Source organism: Choloepus didactylus, chromosome 11 (genome assembly GCF_015220235.1).
Source record: "Choloepus didactylus isolate mChoDid1 chromosome 11, mChoDid1.pri, whole genome shotgun sequence".
Taxonomy (NCBI): domain Eukaryota; kingdom Metazoa; phylum Chordata; class Mammalia; order Pilosa; family Megalonychidae; genus Choloepus; species Choloepus didactylus.
In genome coordinates this window covers 35960909-35975849 of record NC_051317.1, presented here as the reverse complement: position 1 = coordinate 35975849, position 14941 = coordinate 35960909, and the positions used below count along the sequence as shown (strand labels likewise).

Below are 14941 nucleotides of genomic sequence, written 5' to 3'. Positions count from 1 at the left end.
AAAATTCAAATACATATACTTTCAACTCCAATTTAGGGAATACTTCTGTTGTAATTGAAATTTATCAAAACCCAAGGTTTGAACTATAGCAAAATTTCTGTCTTACTTGCTATTGAACAAAACATTTTCAATCTTTACAGCCAATTTTCTTCCTAATGTGACTATTCTAAAATAGTCTATTTACTTGACCATTAATTTTTTTAAAAAGATAGAATAACAGTTACTTGAATATTGGTCTATTAATATTTAATGAGGTAACATGATAGTGACACAGATTTAGTGAAGAAGGAAACAGAAGGTCAGGCTCTGAAAGGAATCAAAGATGTAAGATAACTGAGAAATTCAAAACTTATCCCTAGAGACAAGGACCACAGCCTGGAGATCAGCACTGAATTTAGCATTCCTTAGCAGTTAGTGTATCATGTAAAAGTAAACTAGGGAAGATTAGTGGAATGCAATAAATAAAAGTAAGAGTCATTGTTTGACATCTAAGACAAAGAAAATCATCTTTGTCCTAGTTAACAGTGTGATGCAATCCATCAGGTTTGAATGTAAAGAAATAGAATGTTTTGAAAGATTATTATTAAAATGGGGCATGAAGCATTATGTCTAAAGGATTGGAAATTGGGCCAAAATAAAAACAGAGGTTATTTGAGAACTTTGCCCAACCAGCAAGCTCCTAGAGAGAGTACACTCAGATGGAGATAATGACCAGCCTTAGCAGGACAAGGAATAGTGAAAGATGGAAAGGGGTCAAGTCATGGCCAGGTCACTGGCCCTAATTGCACATGACTTAGCGATTTCTTATCTAAGGCCACAGTAAGTAAAACAGATAGCAAGGGCTTCACCTGTCTTGGAAATGTCCAATGCATCTAAACTGATGACAGTGTGAGTGTTTTTCGATAGCTTGGCATTAGTTTGAAGTGATCAGATGCTCCATCAGTTGCCTTTTCTACCAAACTAATCCCTGTATTCTGTGGTCCCTGTGTTATGCTTGAACCTCAGAATAATATCTACAACCAGTCTTCATCTCATACCATGTAATATCTTTAATCTAACATTTAATCAAACATTAATCTAACATTTCTAAATGCCATTTGCACACAGAGATGACATCTCTTCATAATATTTACAATAAAAAAAACTTTCTATGTTCATAAAGATTTATTTAAGATATTTTGTAACTGGAAATTACTAATCCTTGGATAATTTGAGAGTTGGAGGGCAGGCATACTTGTTATTGTTTGTCTAGTAAATGCTTCTTCTAGGTCACTTTTACTTGAACTTGACCTTCTTTGTTTTTTCTTACTAAAAAAATACACTTAAATGCTTTTCCCACCAGGAAATTCTCTTGCTTGGATATTAACATTTTCATCATTGCCAGAACATCTGCAGTAAAACTCAGAGTTTGCACTAATCTAACTTACATTTTTAAAAAACCCAACCAAACTATCAAACAAAAACCCAGTTTAAACATGCAGTAATGACTGTTGTTATTTATTAAATTGATTACTTGCTTTACTAGCATGAGGGAGTTATTCACTAGTCCTCTTGATTAGTAATATCACTTTCCAAAGTAAACTGAAAATTAAAAAAAAAAAAAAATGATCCTGTGACACAACTGAATTTAAAGAGCTGGTACCTAAATCCTAAGTGCATTGCAAAGCATTGCCAGCATTTGAAGGGCCTTGTGCTGGAACCACCCATCTGTTCCATAAATCTTGTTGTGGCCACCAACCAATGTTCTTCTCCAATTGGATATTTTAAAGCCAAAGTTGGTCATTCAGGTAATAACCATCTTGGAGAAAATAATGTGAGACGTGCAGCAACACTGGAAAAATTTCTATGTATCCTGAACATTCAATTTATAGGAAACTGCCAGTGAAATAAGATTTAATAAGTAAGCATGTTGTGTTTGGGATTTTTGTTTGTTTGTTTGGTTTGGTGTTTTGGTTTGTTTGTTTGTTCTGCTACCTTCTGCATTCCTTATAACAAGAATGAGATACCATTGTAAATAACGTGGTATCACAAATGTATTCGGAAACAGATTTCTGAATCTCATGCAGTCTGTACCAATCTTTTCCAGTGAGTTCTTCATTGCCTAGCCATAGGTCTTTAAGTACACTGTGATCCTTTGCCTCTACAAGATACTACACTGCCTTCTGAAAAGTTACATTATGTCTAGAAGACTCTGGTTTTAAAATGCATTTTTTTCTTTACCGTATCAAAAGAAAACATAGGGAAATGGCTAATTTGATAAAGGAAGTCAATGGGAAAATAACCATTTAACAGAAAAGTACTTAATACCAGACTCTTCTTCTAAAGCAAGAGTGCTTTTAAATTACATAGATGTTCATCAACAAATTCAGAATTTTAGCACTCTGATAGTTCAGCTTCATGGTAGAACATTAACTAGAAAAAGTATCCCTAGTTATTTAGCAAATTTGCAGGATTTTCATTAGGGAAAAGTTAGTTATATTGCACTCTTAATCTTCTTTTGGGAGTATAAATCTGCCTTAACAGAATCATCTTAGCCTTAAGCAGGGGAGGAAATTTTGGAAAAATTACAGCCATCAATTGTGTGTTCAGCTGGGTTGGAAATTCTAAAGATCAAGTGCCTAGGGGCTCCAAATTGGAATGAGGCAGCCTGGGTTGAAGGGATTGAAAAAGTTATTGACTTTACTTAATTACCAAATCCTCAATACATAAAATGAGGAGGGGTTTTATTGGTCACAGACTCATGTGCAAGTAACTTAACTTTTTTTGTTTCCTATAGGTCAATTTAATTTCATCTCCCAGCCCTCATTTTGCCAGATACAATTAAAAAAAAAACACTTAATCTTGACATTTCCAGGTAAACTCAGTCAAAGTCAGTGATTTCCCAGTCACTTCAGCCTTAAAACTTGGCTTCATTTATGTTTTTCAGCCTTTGTCCTCTCCTCCCTCCTGAAATTGATGCTATACTTGGGGGGGCTTACAGGCATATCCCTACTGTGGGATGGGGACACAGCATCTAATAGTCTGGATTCCTCTCTGTCCTGTGATGCCTCTTGCTCAGGACATACTTTCTCATCCTTTTGAGTTCTCAGAATGGAATTGGAGATTGGATTATCTGTAGGTATTCTCTGGGCCCACACCTGGCCTCCATCCCTCTGGAGCTCACCTGAAATGCAGACACACCCTCTACTTAACCCAGGCAAGCACCATCCATATCCATCATTCTGATGTATCACCCCACATCCTGGCCAAGAAGCCACTCTGCACCCTAATCTTTAGGCGTTCCTCCTCACCTGACTTACACAGTCCACCCCTCAAGACCAATAGAAATACTCGGGCTCCCATACCATACTGGGCTACAGGATCCCTCTCCACCCTGAGGCCCAGCAGCCATGCTGCCGTTTCTTCTCTGTGGTTCCCACTCCAAGAGGTCCAGGGGGTCTTTGCCAAGTCTTTCTTAGCCTCTTCTGTATTTCGGGAAGGTGAGTCATTTCTGTTGACTCTCACATCGTCCATCTTTGAGTACATTTGTATATTTGGGCCACTCACACATGGAAAAGGATGGTCCCAGAGCACCCTTGCATTCAGGTGGCAGACCTGCCAAGGCTTTTGCATCTCTTCCTTCCGCTCCTAGCTGTGTCCTTTCTCCCCAGCTTGGAGGCCCTGCCTTGACTCTGAGGGGAGAGGAAGTTGTTTTACGCCTATTCTTCTTCCCTTTCAGATGCATTCCATCTTTCATCTGGATCTGTGCCTTTTAGCCTTAAACTTTGAGGGTTTGCTGCTTTGTTCTCTGTCCCCTTCTGACAATATCTTGTTGGGCCAAATGATGGCCTGAGCCTATCCCAGGGAAAAGGAATGGGCAAGAAGGAGAAGGATCACAGTATTTGCTATCTCAAAACATTGTATGACATGCAAATAGAAACCATCCTTTCCTGACACAAACATGGCCTTGCTCCTACATTCCAATTACACATGACTTCCTGTAGCAAGTCTTCTAAATTTGGGCAAGTTCTTCACAAGGCCTGTGATTGAAATGTCCGGTAGCTCTGTTAACAGTACTTGAAAACAGTTAAAAGTACTTGAAAGTTCCTTAACTCAGGAGTTCAGAGGAGAGCCAAATGGCTTATTTGAGACTAAAAAGTAAAGTGAATTATTAGGCCATCGTTAATTGGTTGTAAGGGATTACATCAACAGTGAGTGCAGATGTTTATAACTTACTCTGTCTTTCTGAGAGGCAGAAGAGAATGGTGGTCAAAAACCCAAACTCTGGGGCAGTGCTCCCTGAGTACAAGACCTGGTTGAGCATTTGCAGGCCATGTGACCTTGCTGTGCCTCCATTTTCTCATCTGCAAAATGGGAGTACTAGAACCTACCACATAGAGTTGAGCTGAGGATTACATGAGGTAATGCGTGCAAAGACAAAACAGTGCCTGAAGCATGGTAGACGCTAGGTATGTGCTTGCTGGGATGATTTTGAAGGCTCATAACTCTCCTGAGGTTGGAAAAGCCCCTATCCAGGAATGATTAGAGACATGTTTCTGTGTTGTTCTTCTCCTGGAGCAGATCTTCTTCTTCCCCCTCCTTCTTCTCTTCCTTGTTCTCCTGTTGCCCTTCTTTCCTTTCTTCTTCCCTCCCCACCTCTTCTTTCTCCTTCTCCTCTTCTTTTCTTCTCTTCCCACTCCTCCTACCCCTCTCCTTCTCCTCTTCTATCTCCTTTGTCCTCCACTGCCTCTACCTCTCCTTTTGCCTCCCCTTCCTGGACCTCCTCCTGTTCCCTCCTCTCTTTTCCCTTCCTTTTGAATCATTAAGTGTTGTATCATAAGCTCATGGAGCATTCTTCTCAAGGGCATCTGGCCCGTGCCCATCTGTGCCTTCCTTCTTCGTTGGTGGGCTCAGCACACGGTGCTCTCATTCACTTTGCAAAATCTCAAGGTTCAGTCCAAAGATTGCCACCTCAACCTCGATGGGTTAGGGTACATTTTTCTCCAGTGTTTGTCTACTTTTATGCCAGGGATACTCTTGTTTTTGGTTCAATTACAAAACTCTTGGCAACCTGTACATTTTTCTAACCACGAAGGGGCTGCTGTGCCCTCCCAGGTGACTCGTGTCCCTTTGGAAGAACTATGTATGAGCCTCTCTGCTTCTATGTTGAATGTACTAGGGGATTGTTCCCCAGTTCTCAATTATACTTGCCTATATCACGCCTCTTTCTCTCTTTCATCTGCAGCTCTGACTTTTAAGTCCTTGCTGCCTTATCCACAGGTTGCACTGAGGGTTACCCATGACAGCGTCCAGGATCAGTAGGCTACTACCCCAAAAAGCATCACTATCACACATTTTTCAGGTTGAGAAAACTTGAAGCATCTTTTGAATGACATATCATTAATTTCTTCTAACTTGTCATATACTGAAGTAATGTTGGAAATTTCTGTGCACATATACACACACATACACACACACACACAACTACAATTTTCAAAATAAAAGTTTTCTATGCATCAATAATTTAAGTATCAAACCCATTGCCTCATTATCTGTTTTAACTTAGGGAAAACATACCACTCTGGACCATTTTCTCAATTAAAAAAAGTGTATCTGTAACTCATACATTTTTGGCCATACTTTGCCATTTTTTGTTACTCTCAAGTAATTTCTCAGCACAACTGAAGGACTCTCATTAGCCTCCAAACACCAAGTCATCTTTCCATCCAACACAAGGTGATCTCATAGCTGGACTTCTAAGAAGGGAAAACAAAGTGATATCCTTTGCTTCTTTACTCATTTCAGATCTTACCAGGTTTTGCTCTAAGTGTGGCAGGACAGAGGGAGAAGCAGGGTCTGGGAGAGTGAGCTCGGAGGATTAAATGAGAGGGAATGAGGTGATGGCAGAGGAAATAATGTTAAGAGCATAAAAAGACCCAGATCTGCAGTGGCAGGAGCCAGGGTCAGGGGTACAGGTAACCTTGGTGGGCAGGTTATTTGAGATCTTTGTGTCTATGTTTCCTTATCTACACAATGAGAAGAATAATGCTGATCTCCTGTGGGCTTGGAGAATTAAGAGGTTTACAGGTAAAAGCCAGTGCCTGGATCTAGAAAGAAGTGGTCCTGGAGAAGAGTCATCTCTAGGGCTTGTGCTTCAACCTGCCTAATTCCCAGGAATATTACCTGAGGTCCCTCAAAAGATCTAAAGTGTCTCCCCAGTGTTGCAAATTAATTTTTATGTTCATCTTGCAATATGTGAACATTGACCTCCTACTCTGATTTCCGTTCCCTTCCTTTTCCTAGCTTCCCTCCTGAGCTGTAGCGGAGAACTCAGCCATGAGTGGGCTGGACAAGCTCAGGGTTCTACTCTATTCTGGGCACCGAAGACCCAGATGGTTGCAGGGTAATAGGGGAGGCAAATATGGACAGAGAAAAATCCTGAGTCAGCGTGTCCAGTGCAATGAGGAAAGTCAACCTTGGGGACAGGGAGGATGTATTTTCCTCCAGACACCTGAACTCCAGTTAGCAGCTTCCAGCCCTCCCGTGTCTCTCTGCATCTAAGACTTCTGTCCACGCATTTCTTGGCTCCCTGAGAGTGGGGCTGTGAAACGGTTCACGGCAATCGAGAGAGACATTTTGGGGAGTCCCAGCTGTTCCCCCACCACCCTCCGCCACCACCTCAGGCTGGCTAGGGCTTGAGACGCAAAGTGGGGCAGGAGAAAAGTGTGTGGTATGAGTTGATGGTGATGCAAAACTATGTGATGTGACTTCTAACATAGGATGGGATGAAGTTGTTTGTTTTTTTAATCTCATATTTCATGCAGGGCTGGGCTGAGGATGTGGCAGGCATGGCGAATGCCTTTCGGTCACTGCCAGAGGGGGCTCCCTGCCTGCCACAGGTGAGAGCCAGCTCTGGGATGCCTGCCCCACGGGGGATGGGGAGGTGGAGGGGGTGCAGCGGGGGCGGGGGTGGGCAGGAGCCCAAAGCCTTATTTCACGAATATAATGTTCTTAGATCGTGAATGCAGTTGCAACAGATCAAACCCTTAGATCCGTTGGTTTTTATGTTGCACACTCTTCTCTGGAACACTAACGGTATAAAGTGCACATGCAAATGTATGAAAACCTGGGCCTAACTGCATTCCTTAAATGAATCTGAATGCATTATTCTCCTGATACTGCAAGTACATTTCAATGTTAAACGTGTTCCATTAATGTCAACGACCACCAACCCAAAACAAATTGTATGTATTACTTTAGAAGAGATTGGATTATGGCCCTGGACACAATACATTTTTATTTTAACTTCTTTAAAAAAAAAACACCTTTAAAAATTTGCACTCTTGATTTTTCAATGCTATATTTTCCTCTCCTCACCCCTACTGTTCTCTGTCTCAATTATGCTTTATTACTCAACAAATGATTTATTGGCAGAGGTCCTGTGACTATGCCCGTGCCCACCACCACCACCAAATTCAATTCCCTTTTAAAAAATCACTCACACTCAAACTTTTCTCATTTTCTACTTGTGCAGAATTATTTTTTTCTGTACTTTTTTGCTCCTCGTATTGTAAGCAGCACACCGTTCCTACCCCAAGCCTCCATGTCTTGAAGTGTTAAGTGTACACATCACATATATGACTTTCAAGCTCAAGTGCTAAAAATGCTGGCCCAAGAGAAACTGGGTGCAGTTCACTGATTAACTCTGAAACCTGTATCATATGTTGAAGGCAAAAAAAAAAAAAAAAGAAAGAAAGAAAATTTAAAAGACATGTCTAACATCTTAAACGTGTTCTACAGCCAGGTCTTGGCATTGCAGCCCTTTGGCCCGTCAACGGCAATCTGAAATCCACAAGCACAGTTTGCTCATAGGATGCTCCGCCTCGGTCTCTAATGCCCTCCGCCGTCTCTGTCTCCGCAGTGGTCCGTGTATATCCGAGCTGCAGTCCGAAAGGAGAAGGGTCTGCCCATTCTTGTGGAGCTGCTCCGGATAGACAACGACCGTGTAGTGTGTGCGGTGGCCACGGCGCTGAGGAACATGGCCTTGGACGTCAGAAATAAGGAGCTCATCGGTACGTGCTCTCCGTTCCCCATCGTCTCCCTTTTGCCATGAAAACATTTTCCCACGGCGTGCATGTGGGGGAGCCCCTCTGCAGAACAGAAATGGTGCATTTGGGTAGAGGCCTCCTGTTCCCAGCTGTCTGAGTTTAAATCAATGCGCTGATTTGTCATTTAGAATTTAGAGGAAAATGTGGTGTGTGTTGGCATTTTTAATCCTTGCGAGTTAAAACTGACTGCAGCGCTCAGCTCTTCATACTGGCCGTCCCAGTCTTCTGAATATCCATCACTGTTTGCTTCCCACACAGGAACTATGGAATGCTGATGGGTCTGTGTCGCTTTTCTCTCCCTTTCTATTGTTAAGTTTATTTTGGGTAAGGCCATGCTGGCTCTTTAATCCTTTTTATGTTTTTTAATCATCACCCTTAATTTGGTATTCAAAAATACAGATGATCTTTTGTTAATGAAGTATTAAAGAGGTAATACATCCATTTATTTATTCAGCAGGTATTTATTCATGACCTTCATTGTTCCAAACCTTCTCTAGGCCCAGTGAGCAAAACAAAGATCTTTGTCCTTGTGGAGCTTACATTCGAGAGACAGGAGATGTACAATAAACTAAATAGATCAATCAGCCCTGTGGGGTGTTAGGGAAGTTCTATGGGGAAAATACAGAGCTGGGAAAAGGGGACTGTAGCTGGTGGGTGAGGGGTTGTGATTGTAAATGGGTGATCTGGATAGGAGTTGTTGGGAAGTGACAGTTGAGTGAAGACTTAAAGGAGGGGAGGGATCAGGCCATGCAGATAGTTGGGGGGAAAGGAGTTCCCAGCTTCAGACACCCTCTTAGAGTGAGAGCTGGGAGTGGGCCAGTGGGCCTCCTTTCGAGGGGGCTAGTGTGCCTGATGAAGAATGAGGGTGGGAGCCCAGGTCGGAGAGGCCTTCTGGGACCTCCCTTTGAGGGTGAGAAGATGCCCATGCCAGGGCTGCTTGATGCCAGAACAGATGGTACCCCCAGGACCTGCCGGGGGAGCAGCCCTAGCCTCCCCATGGACCACTGTCCCGCCTGGTAGGCACGTAGGCAGCTGGCATCGAGAGGATGACAACACTAGGGACGTTGGTCAAGGGCAGCAGGAAGTCTGGGAAGCCCAGCTGCAGGTAACAGGTGCCAATGTAGGGCCCCTGGAGGTGAGCAGCGGGGAGCTGGATCAACCTCCATTGCAGAGGTTCAGGGTCATCTCCAGCCCCTGGGGCACCAGGAGAAAAAGGTGAGAGCTGGCAAAGGGGCAAGATGCCACTCCTGGGGCCATTGACATACCAAGCATGGGTTCACATTTCATCCACATTTTGCGTAGATAACATGGGTCTCTTTCCACTCTCTGAATGCTTGAGCATGACGTGTTAAGCCATCATGATGTGGGAGCCAGTCACTTTTTTCTCCTGCCACTTCGCAATACGCATTGGCGCTTCCCATAAAACCAGTCTTTGCAAGTCACCAGCCATTTAATTATGCACAGAGACACCAGAGTTGCAAACTGTGCTGATAAATGTAATTGTCTATTGTACTTCTAGTGCAAAGGCCTGAAATAAACTCATAATTTGATATTTATACTTGGATTTTAGAATAGTTTGGATTTAATTTAAATGTTGTCTGTGGATTTTATATATTTAAACTTGGTCATTAGCACACAAGGTCAAGGTGCTTTCTCCGTATAACTTTCCCTTGTCTTCACACTTGTTTGAGACAGGCCAATGCTGGGCATTCCAGTAAAATCCTGTCCCTCCTCTATGAAATGGAGGAAAAATCAATAGCTAATCAGTCTACTGCCTGGATACTAACTGCTAGGTATTGTGTGTTTGTGTGTTTTATTTCTTTTGGTGAATTAAAATATAACAAAATAGTGGATTATTGATTGGTTTATGGCTCCTAGGCATCTCTTTTCTCTCTGAAGTTGTTCACCTAGTACTTCTCTGAGGCAGGACCATTTGGAGTTCTATATTGCCCATGTTAAATTAAGCCTTTACTATCAAATGTCACCAGACAGGAAATAGAACGAATCATTTAAAAGTATAGAAGTGAAAATATCTAAGTCACAGACTTTATAGAATCAATAACTTTTTTCTTGAATGAGAAAGCAGAATTTAACAGAAACAACATTATATTCTATGTAGCGGAAGGGAAATGTGACTTTTTCTAAATCCTGTACTTTAAAGATTACAGCTAAGTAATAATTTTTTATAGGAACAGGCTATTCAGAACTTTATACATTGAAAAGAAAGCTGCAATGACTTTGCACCAAAAACAGACAAATTAAACTTGGAGTTCTTGTCCTTTCTAGCAACTCTCACTCCAAGCTGTGATGATCTCCTCTTGTTTCGTGGGTTCAAAGATCATCTCTATTTGGGTGGCTCCCAAATAGATCTCTCCAGCATGAACTCCAGACCTTTGTATCCAACTCTTTATTCAGCATGTGCCCTTGGATATCTAATAGGCATCTCAAATATAACTGAGTTCCCTATCATCTCCCACAAACCTGGTCCTTCCACAGTCTTCCCTATGATAGCAAATGACAATTTGTCCTTGCAGTGGCTCAGGATAAGGACCTTTGTATTTTCCTTAACTCTTCACTCCTCACATCCAGTCCATGAAGACATCTGGCCTTCCTTCTGAATCTGCCCAGAATCTGACACTTACCACCTTCACTGCTTCCTCCCTGGTCCAAGTCCCCTCTCACCTGGGTTATTACCTTGGTGTCCTACCTGTTCTCCTTCAACCCCTAGCATCTGCCCTCAGCAGAGCACCCAGAGTGGTCCTGTTACAACCTGAGTCAGATCCTGACACCCCAAACCCCTCCAGAGGCTCCTGATCTCACTCCTCATAACTCAAGTCTTTGCTGGGCAGGTCTCCCATGACCAGGTCCAGCTCCTAGTTACTTCTCTGCCCTGGCCGCCTTCTCTCATTTTTTGTTAATAAAGAAACAGCAGACAGTCAATTTCCTACTAGAAATTACTGAATGTATGCAGACACTGAGTATTTCAGAAGGAGCCCAGGCTTTCCCATCATTGTTAGTAGAGTTTCAGTATAAATTATAATTCTTCCTAGATCATTCTCTTAATTAGGGGACTGCAGGGTGGACAGCGGGGTTGGTGGGGGGGGACACACGGGCAGCTACCATAACTGCCATTATGAATGGCTCATCTTTCTTGGAATCCATTATTGGGATTCCAAATAAGCTATTGAACAATAATCACCTTACCCCTTTAAGTCTAACAAGAATCACATGGTAGAACTAAAAGAAATGCAACAAACTCTTCCTCTCCTTTGTCTTCCCATTTGGACTCTTCCCATGGTTATGCCCGTTTCTGGCCAACTGGCGTGTATGCTGTAGACATACGTCAAGTGTGGTGCACATGCATGAATTTCTTTGCAACCTTCAGAAATGTTAATTATCCTTCCAAGCATGGTGTTAGTTCACCATTCAGAAAGGTTTAAAAAGAAGAATAGTAATAATTAGCTGCACTGAAAAGAATGAACAGTGTGATATCAGTTTAAGTTGAGCAAAACGCCTTCAATTTAAGCATAATGACAGTTCCAGATGAAGATGGCAGACTTTATTTTCGCTGAACCCACATCCTCTCTGCCAAAAACCAATAAACAACAAAACCACATACAGAAGCGACATACCACAGCGACAGACAGGAGGGATGTCTATTATGGGACAAACATTGTTCATTGACCCATCACCACCCATCCTAGAACGGTGCTAATAAGAGTAAATTCATCAGAGGTACTATTTTGTTTTTTTGGGGTTGCAGAAAGCACAGAAAATCAAAAGACTGTAGCAGAACAGTTACTAAGTATCATACGGGCACCACAAGCAAGTTCCCCAACAAACCAGATTACCCATTCTATGAGCTGCCACGCTGAGCCCAGCCTGGCTCTCATCTCTAACTAGTCCTTGTCACAAATTCCTGCCACATCAGTTTTTGTACCATCATTCCCACTTTCACACCTTTTCCCATGCTGTTCCCCTCCCTGACACATCCTTCCATCTCTGTGCACCTACTGACCACCCATCATCGTTCAAAGCCCAGCTCAGGGTGGCCTTTCCTGATGAAGGCTCCTCTCCGAACACAGAGCTCAGGTGGGTGGCACCCATTTGTTATGAAAATTTTTGACTTACCTTGGATCGCCATGGTGTAATTTTATTCTTGTATTGTTTTACTTTTTTTCGTGTATGTTTCTCATCTTCCCCCAAGGAGATGATAAGCAAGGATCATGTGACATTTATTTTTATGTCCTACAATGCTCAGCAGTTTGCAATGCCCCAAATAGGCACTCAGTACATTTTTGCTGAAATAATTAATTGATGAATGAATAGCACACGTTATTTATTTGGAAGAACACATCTAGGGGGGGTTTGGGGAATCCCAGATAGTCAAGGAAGGAGTAGAGGGGGGTCTGCTTCAGTGTCTTTGCACAGCATCCAGGGAACAGAGGAAAGAAAGATGAGTCAGACGTTCCCTTCAACCCAGGACTCCAATCAGACCTATTCTCTGGCCTCTTTGGAAGAGGTTTGAGATTGGGTAGGAAACAGTGGCATTTTCCTTCCACAACTTGCTCTCTGCTAAAGATCTGTGTTAGCAGAGCTGCTGCCCGCTCTTGGCTGCATTGGCAGAGCTGACAGAGCACTTTCCTTCAGTTCCCATGGCCCCTCGCATACTGTCCCTGGCAGGCGAGCCAGGGCTGGGGTGCTCCGAGCATTCCCCCCACCCCTCATACCTCTCCATTGGCTGAATGGAGATGCCTGTCCACAGAAGTATGAACCTGACCCTTCTGCAGTTTGCCATAGCCCTTTCGTCCCATCCTATCTTTGCCTCATCATTCCCCTGTGCTCCTCGTATTAGGCAAGATGGCCACTTGCTGGCATTGACCCAAACCATAACTTCCTGTTATGGTTTGGAAGGTTGGTTCACCACATTTGGAATGATCTAGAAGAATGTTTCTTTGATGCCCCTGCACGTTCATATTATTTCATCCATTCATTGGATTTGGTTAACGTGCTTTTCACTATATCAACTAACTGGGCTTCGGTCCAAGCAGCCTCCCTCCCTCCTCGTCCCAACTCCAGAGGGAGCCCCAGATAGAATCCGACGGTTCTCTAGGTCAGAGCGGAGCTTTTCTCATAGAACCTGCTGAGTCCCAAATACTGGTGTCCACCAGGAGGGACAAGGTGTACCTAGTGCAGTACACACATCATACTCTGCAATACAAAGTGAAATCATGATCAAAATTAGGGTTGCTTGTCTGGGAGTTGATTATTTTTTTCAACACTGAATCTATTGCTATTCTTCTCCTCCCACCAGGTTTTCAGATGGTCCCTTTTCATTACTGGGGGAACAGGGGTGGGCTGGAGATGTCAAACCCTTCCCGGCTTTCTTCTCTTGCCACAATCTGTTTTAAATATTCAGATAAAAGATCTTATCTGACCACACTAACTCCTGTTATAGACAGCAATTGCTGGTTATATTTAAAGGGAAACATAAAAACCTTCTGGCTTTAAGTGAAAATAAAGAATGCATAGACAGAAAGGTGATGTCCACAGAATGCAATTACTCATCCATCCCCTGTGCTAGATCTTTACTGAGATATATATTTTCCTTGGAGAACTGGAAAAAAAAAATATAGGGAAAATCTTCATTATATCAAGACAGTCCTGATTATTGTGTAGCTTTGTAAACTTTCCCTTTATCTAGTGACCCAGCAGGTGGATTTTTAAGATGTGGGTCCTTGGAATTCTAGATCTGGAACTACTGATCTTCATCCAAACTTGAAGCTATAAGACCATGTTCTCTGAGGAATAAGCCGACACCTAATGCCTCACCTTCAGGAAGAATGTTACCTGGGGGGTCATTCCTCAAAGTTTGCCTCAATTCTTCAGCCCAGGATTGAAACACATCTAAGTCGTCTTCCTTGGCGTACTCTCAATATCGCCTGGCACCTGCAGCATCTCCTGGCAAAATGGGAGCACGAGGGCTCGGAAAGCTTACGGCACACCCCATCCCTTAAAACTGTATACGAGTGTGTCTGTTTCTTTATTTTCTCAGCTCATGCCGATGGCTTGCTGTGTGGCAGCACCCGGTGGGATATGGTACCCCATCTCAGGAGCACGTGGCCTCCTTCTTCACCCAAATGACTCCCATCCGTGCCCAGGGAAGGACGGGCAGTTCTAGGAAACCTCAGGGCAACCCAGGGAGGCAACGAGATGTTTCTACTCCTGGGAATTTGTAAGCTTCACTTTATTAAGTAGATTTGAGCCAATCTGAGAGACATACCTTCTCTGCTTTTCAAAACATGTTTCTTCAGACCCAGACAGATGTTTTAATTAAAACCCAGGCAAGTTCAATTAGAATTTTTAAAAGAAGCCTGATTTCCCAGCCAAAGTGACTTACCTGATCTTTCTCTGCTGCCTTAATAACTTGATTTTACCAGCCAAATTCTAGGCAGAAGGAAAGCTCTACGGAAACATCCTATCTTTAGATTAGGTGACTGTATTAGACCCACCATCTCCCAAATCCCACAGTATAATCTGAAGAAAGCTGACGTCTCTTAGACAGAGGCAGGGATTCTACGTTAATTACCTTCGGACATCTGTTTGAGAATTTTGGAGGCTGGGTCTGGCGGATAAGAATTACTTGGAAGGACAGTTGTAAGTAAATCGAAAAGCCGATTATTATTTTATTAAACACGACTTCACGATTCACACCTTGGTAATACTCCATGTGAAGTAAAGGCGACATTGAAAATTCCCAGTTTATTCAAATTCAGGGCATCTGTTTAAAGATCTCAAAGAAAAGAGAGCGAGAGAGAAGAAGCAACTCACTGAACTTCGTTTTGACTGTTTAT

The 14941-nt window shown here is 42.7% G+C and overlaps 1 protein-coding gene across 5 annotated transcripts in view; it reads left to right on the top strand.

Moving 5' to 3' along the window:
• The window catches only part of CTNND2 (catenin delta 2), a 1032924-nt gene that overhangs the window by 920554 nt on the left and 97429 nt on the right, over nucleotides 1–14941 (top strand). For 4 of the 5 annotated variants that reach the window (XM_037798888.1, XM_037798887.1, XM_037798891.1 and 1 more), the window contains 2 exons: nucleotides 6804–6878; nucleotides 7901–8051. In XM_037798888.1, coding sequence (XP_037654816.1) covers nucleotides 6804–6878; nucleotides 7901–8051 — 226 coding nt within the window. The remainder of the gene's footprint in view (nucleotides 1–6803; nucleotides 6879–7900; nucleotides 8052–14941) is intronic. The other variant, XM_037798890.1, reaches the window with a different exon arrangement.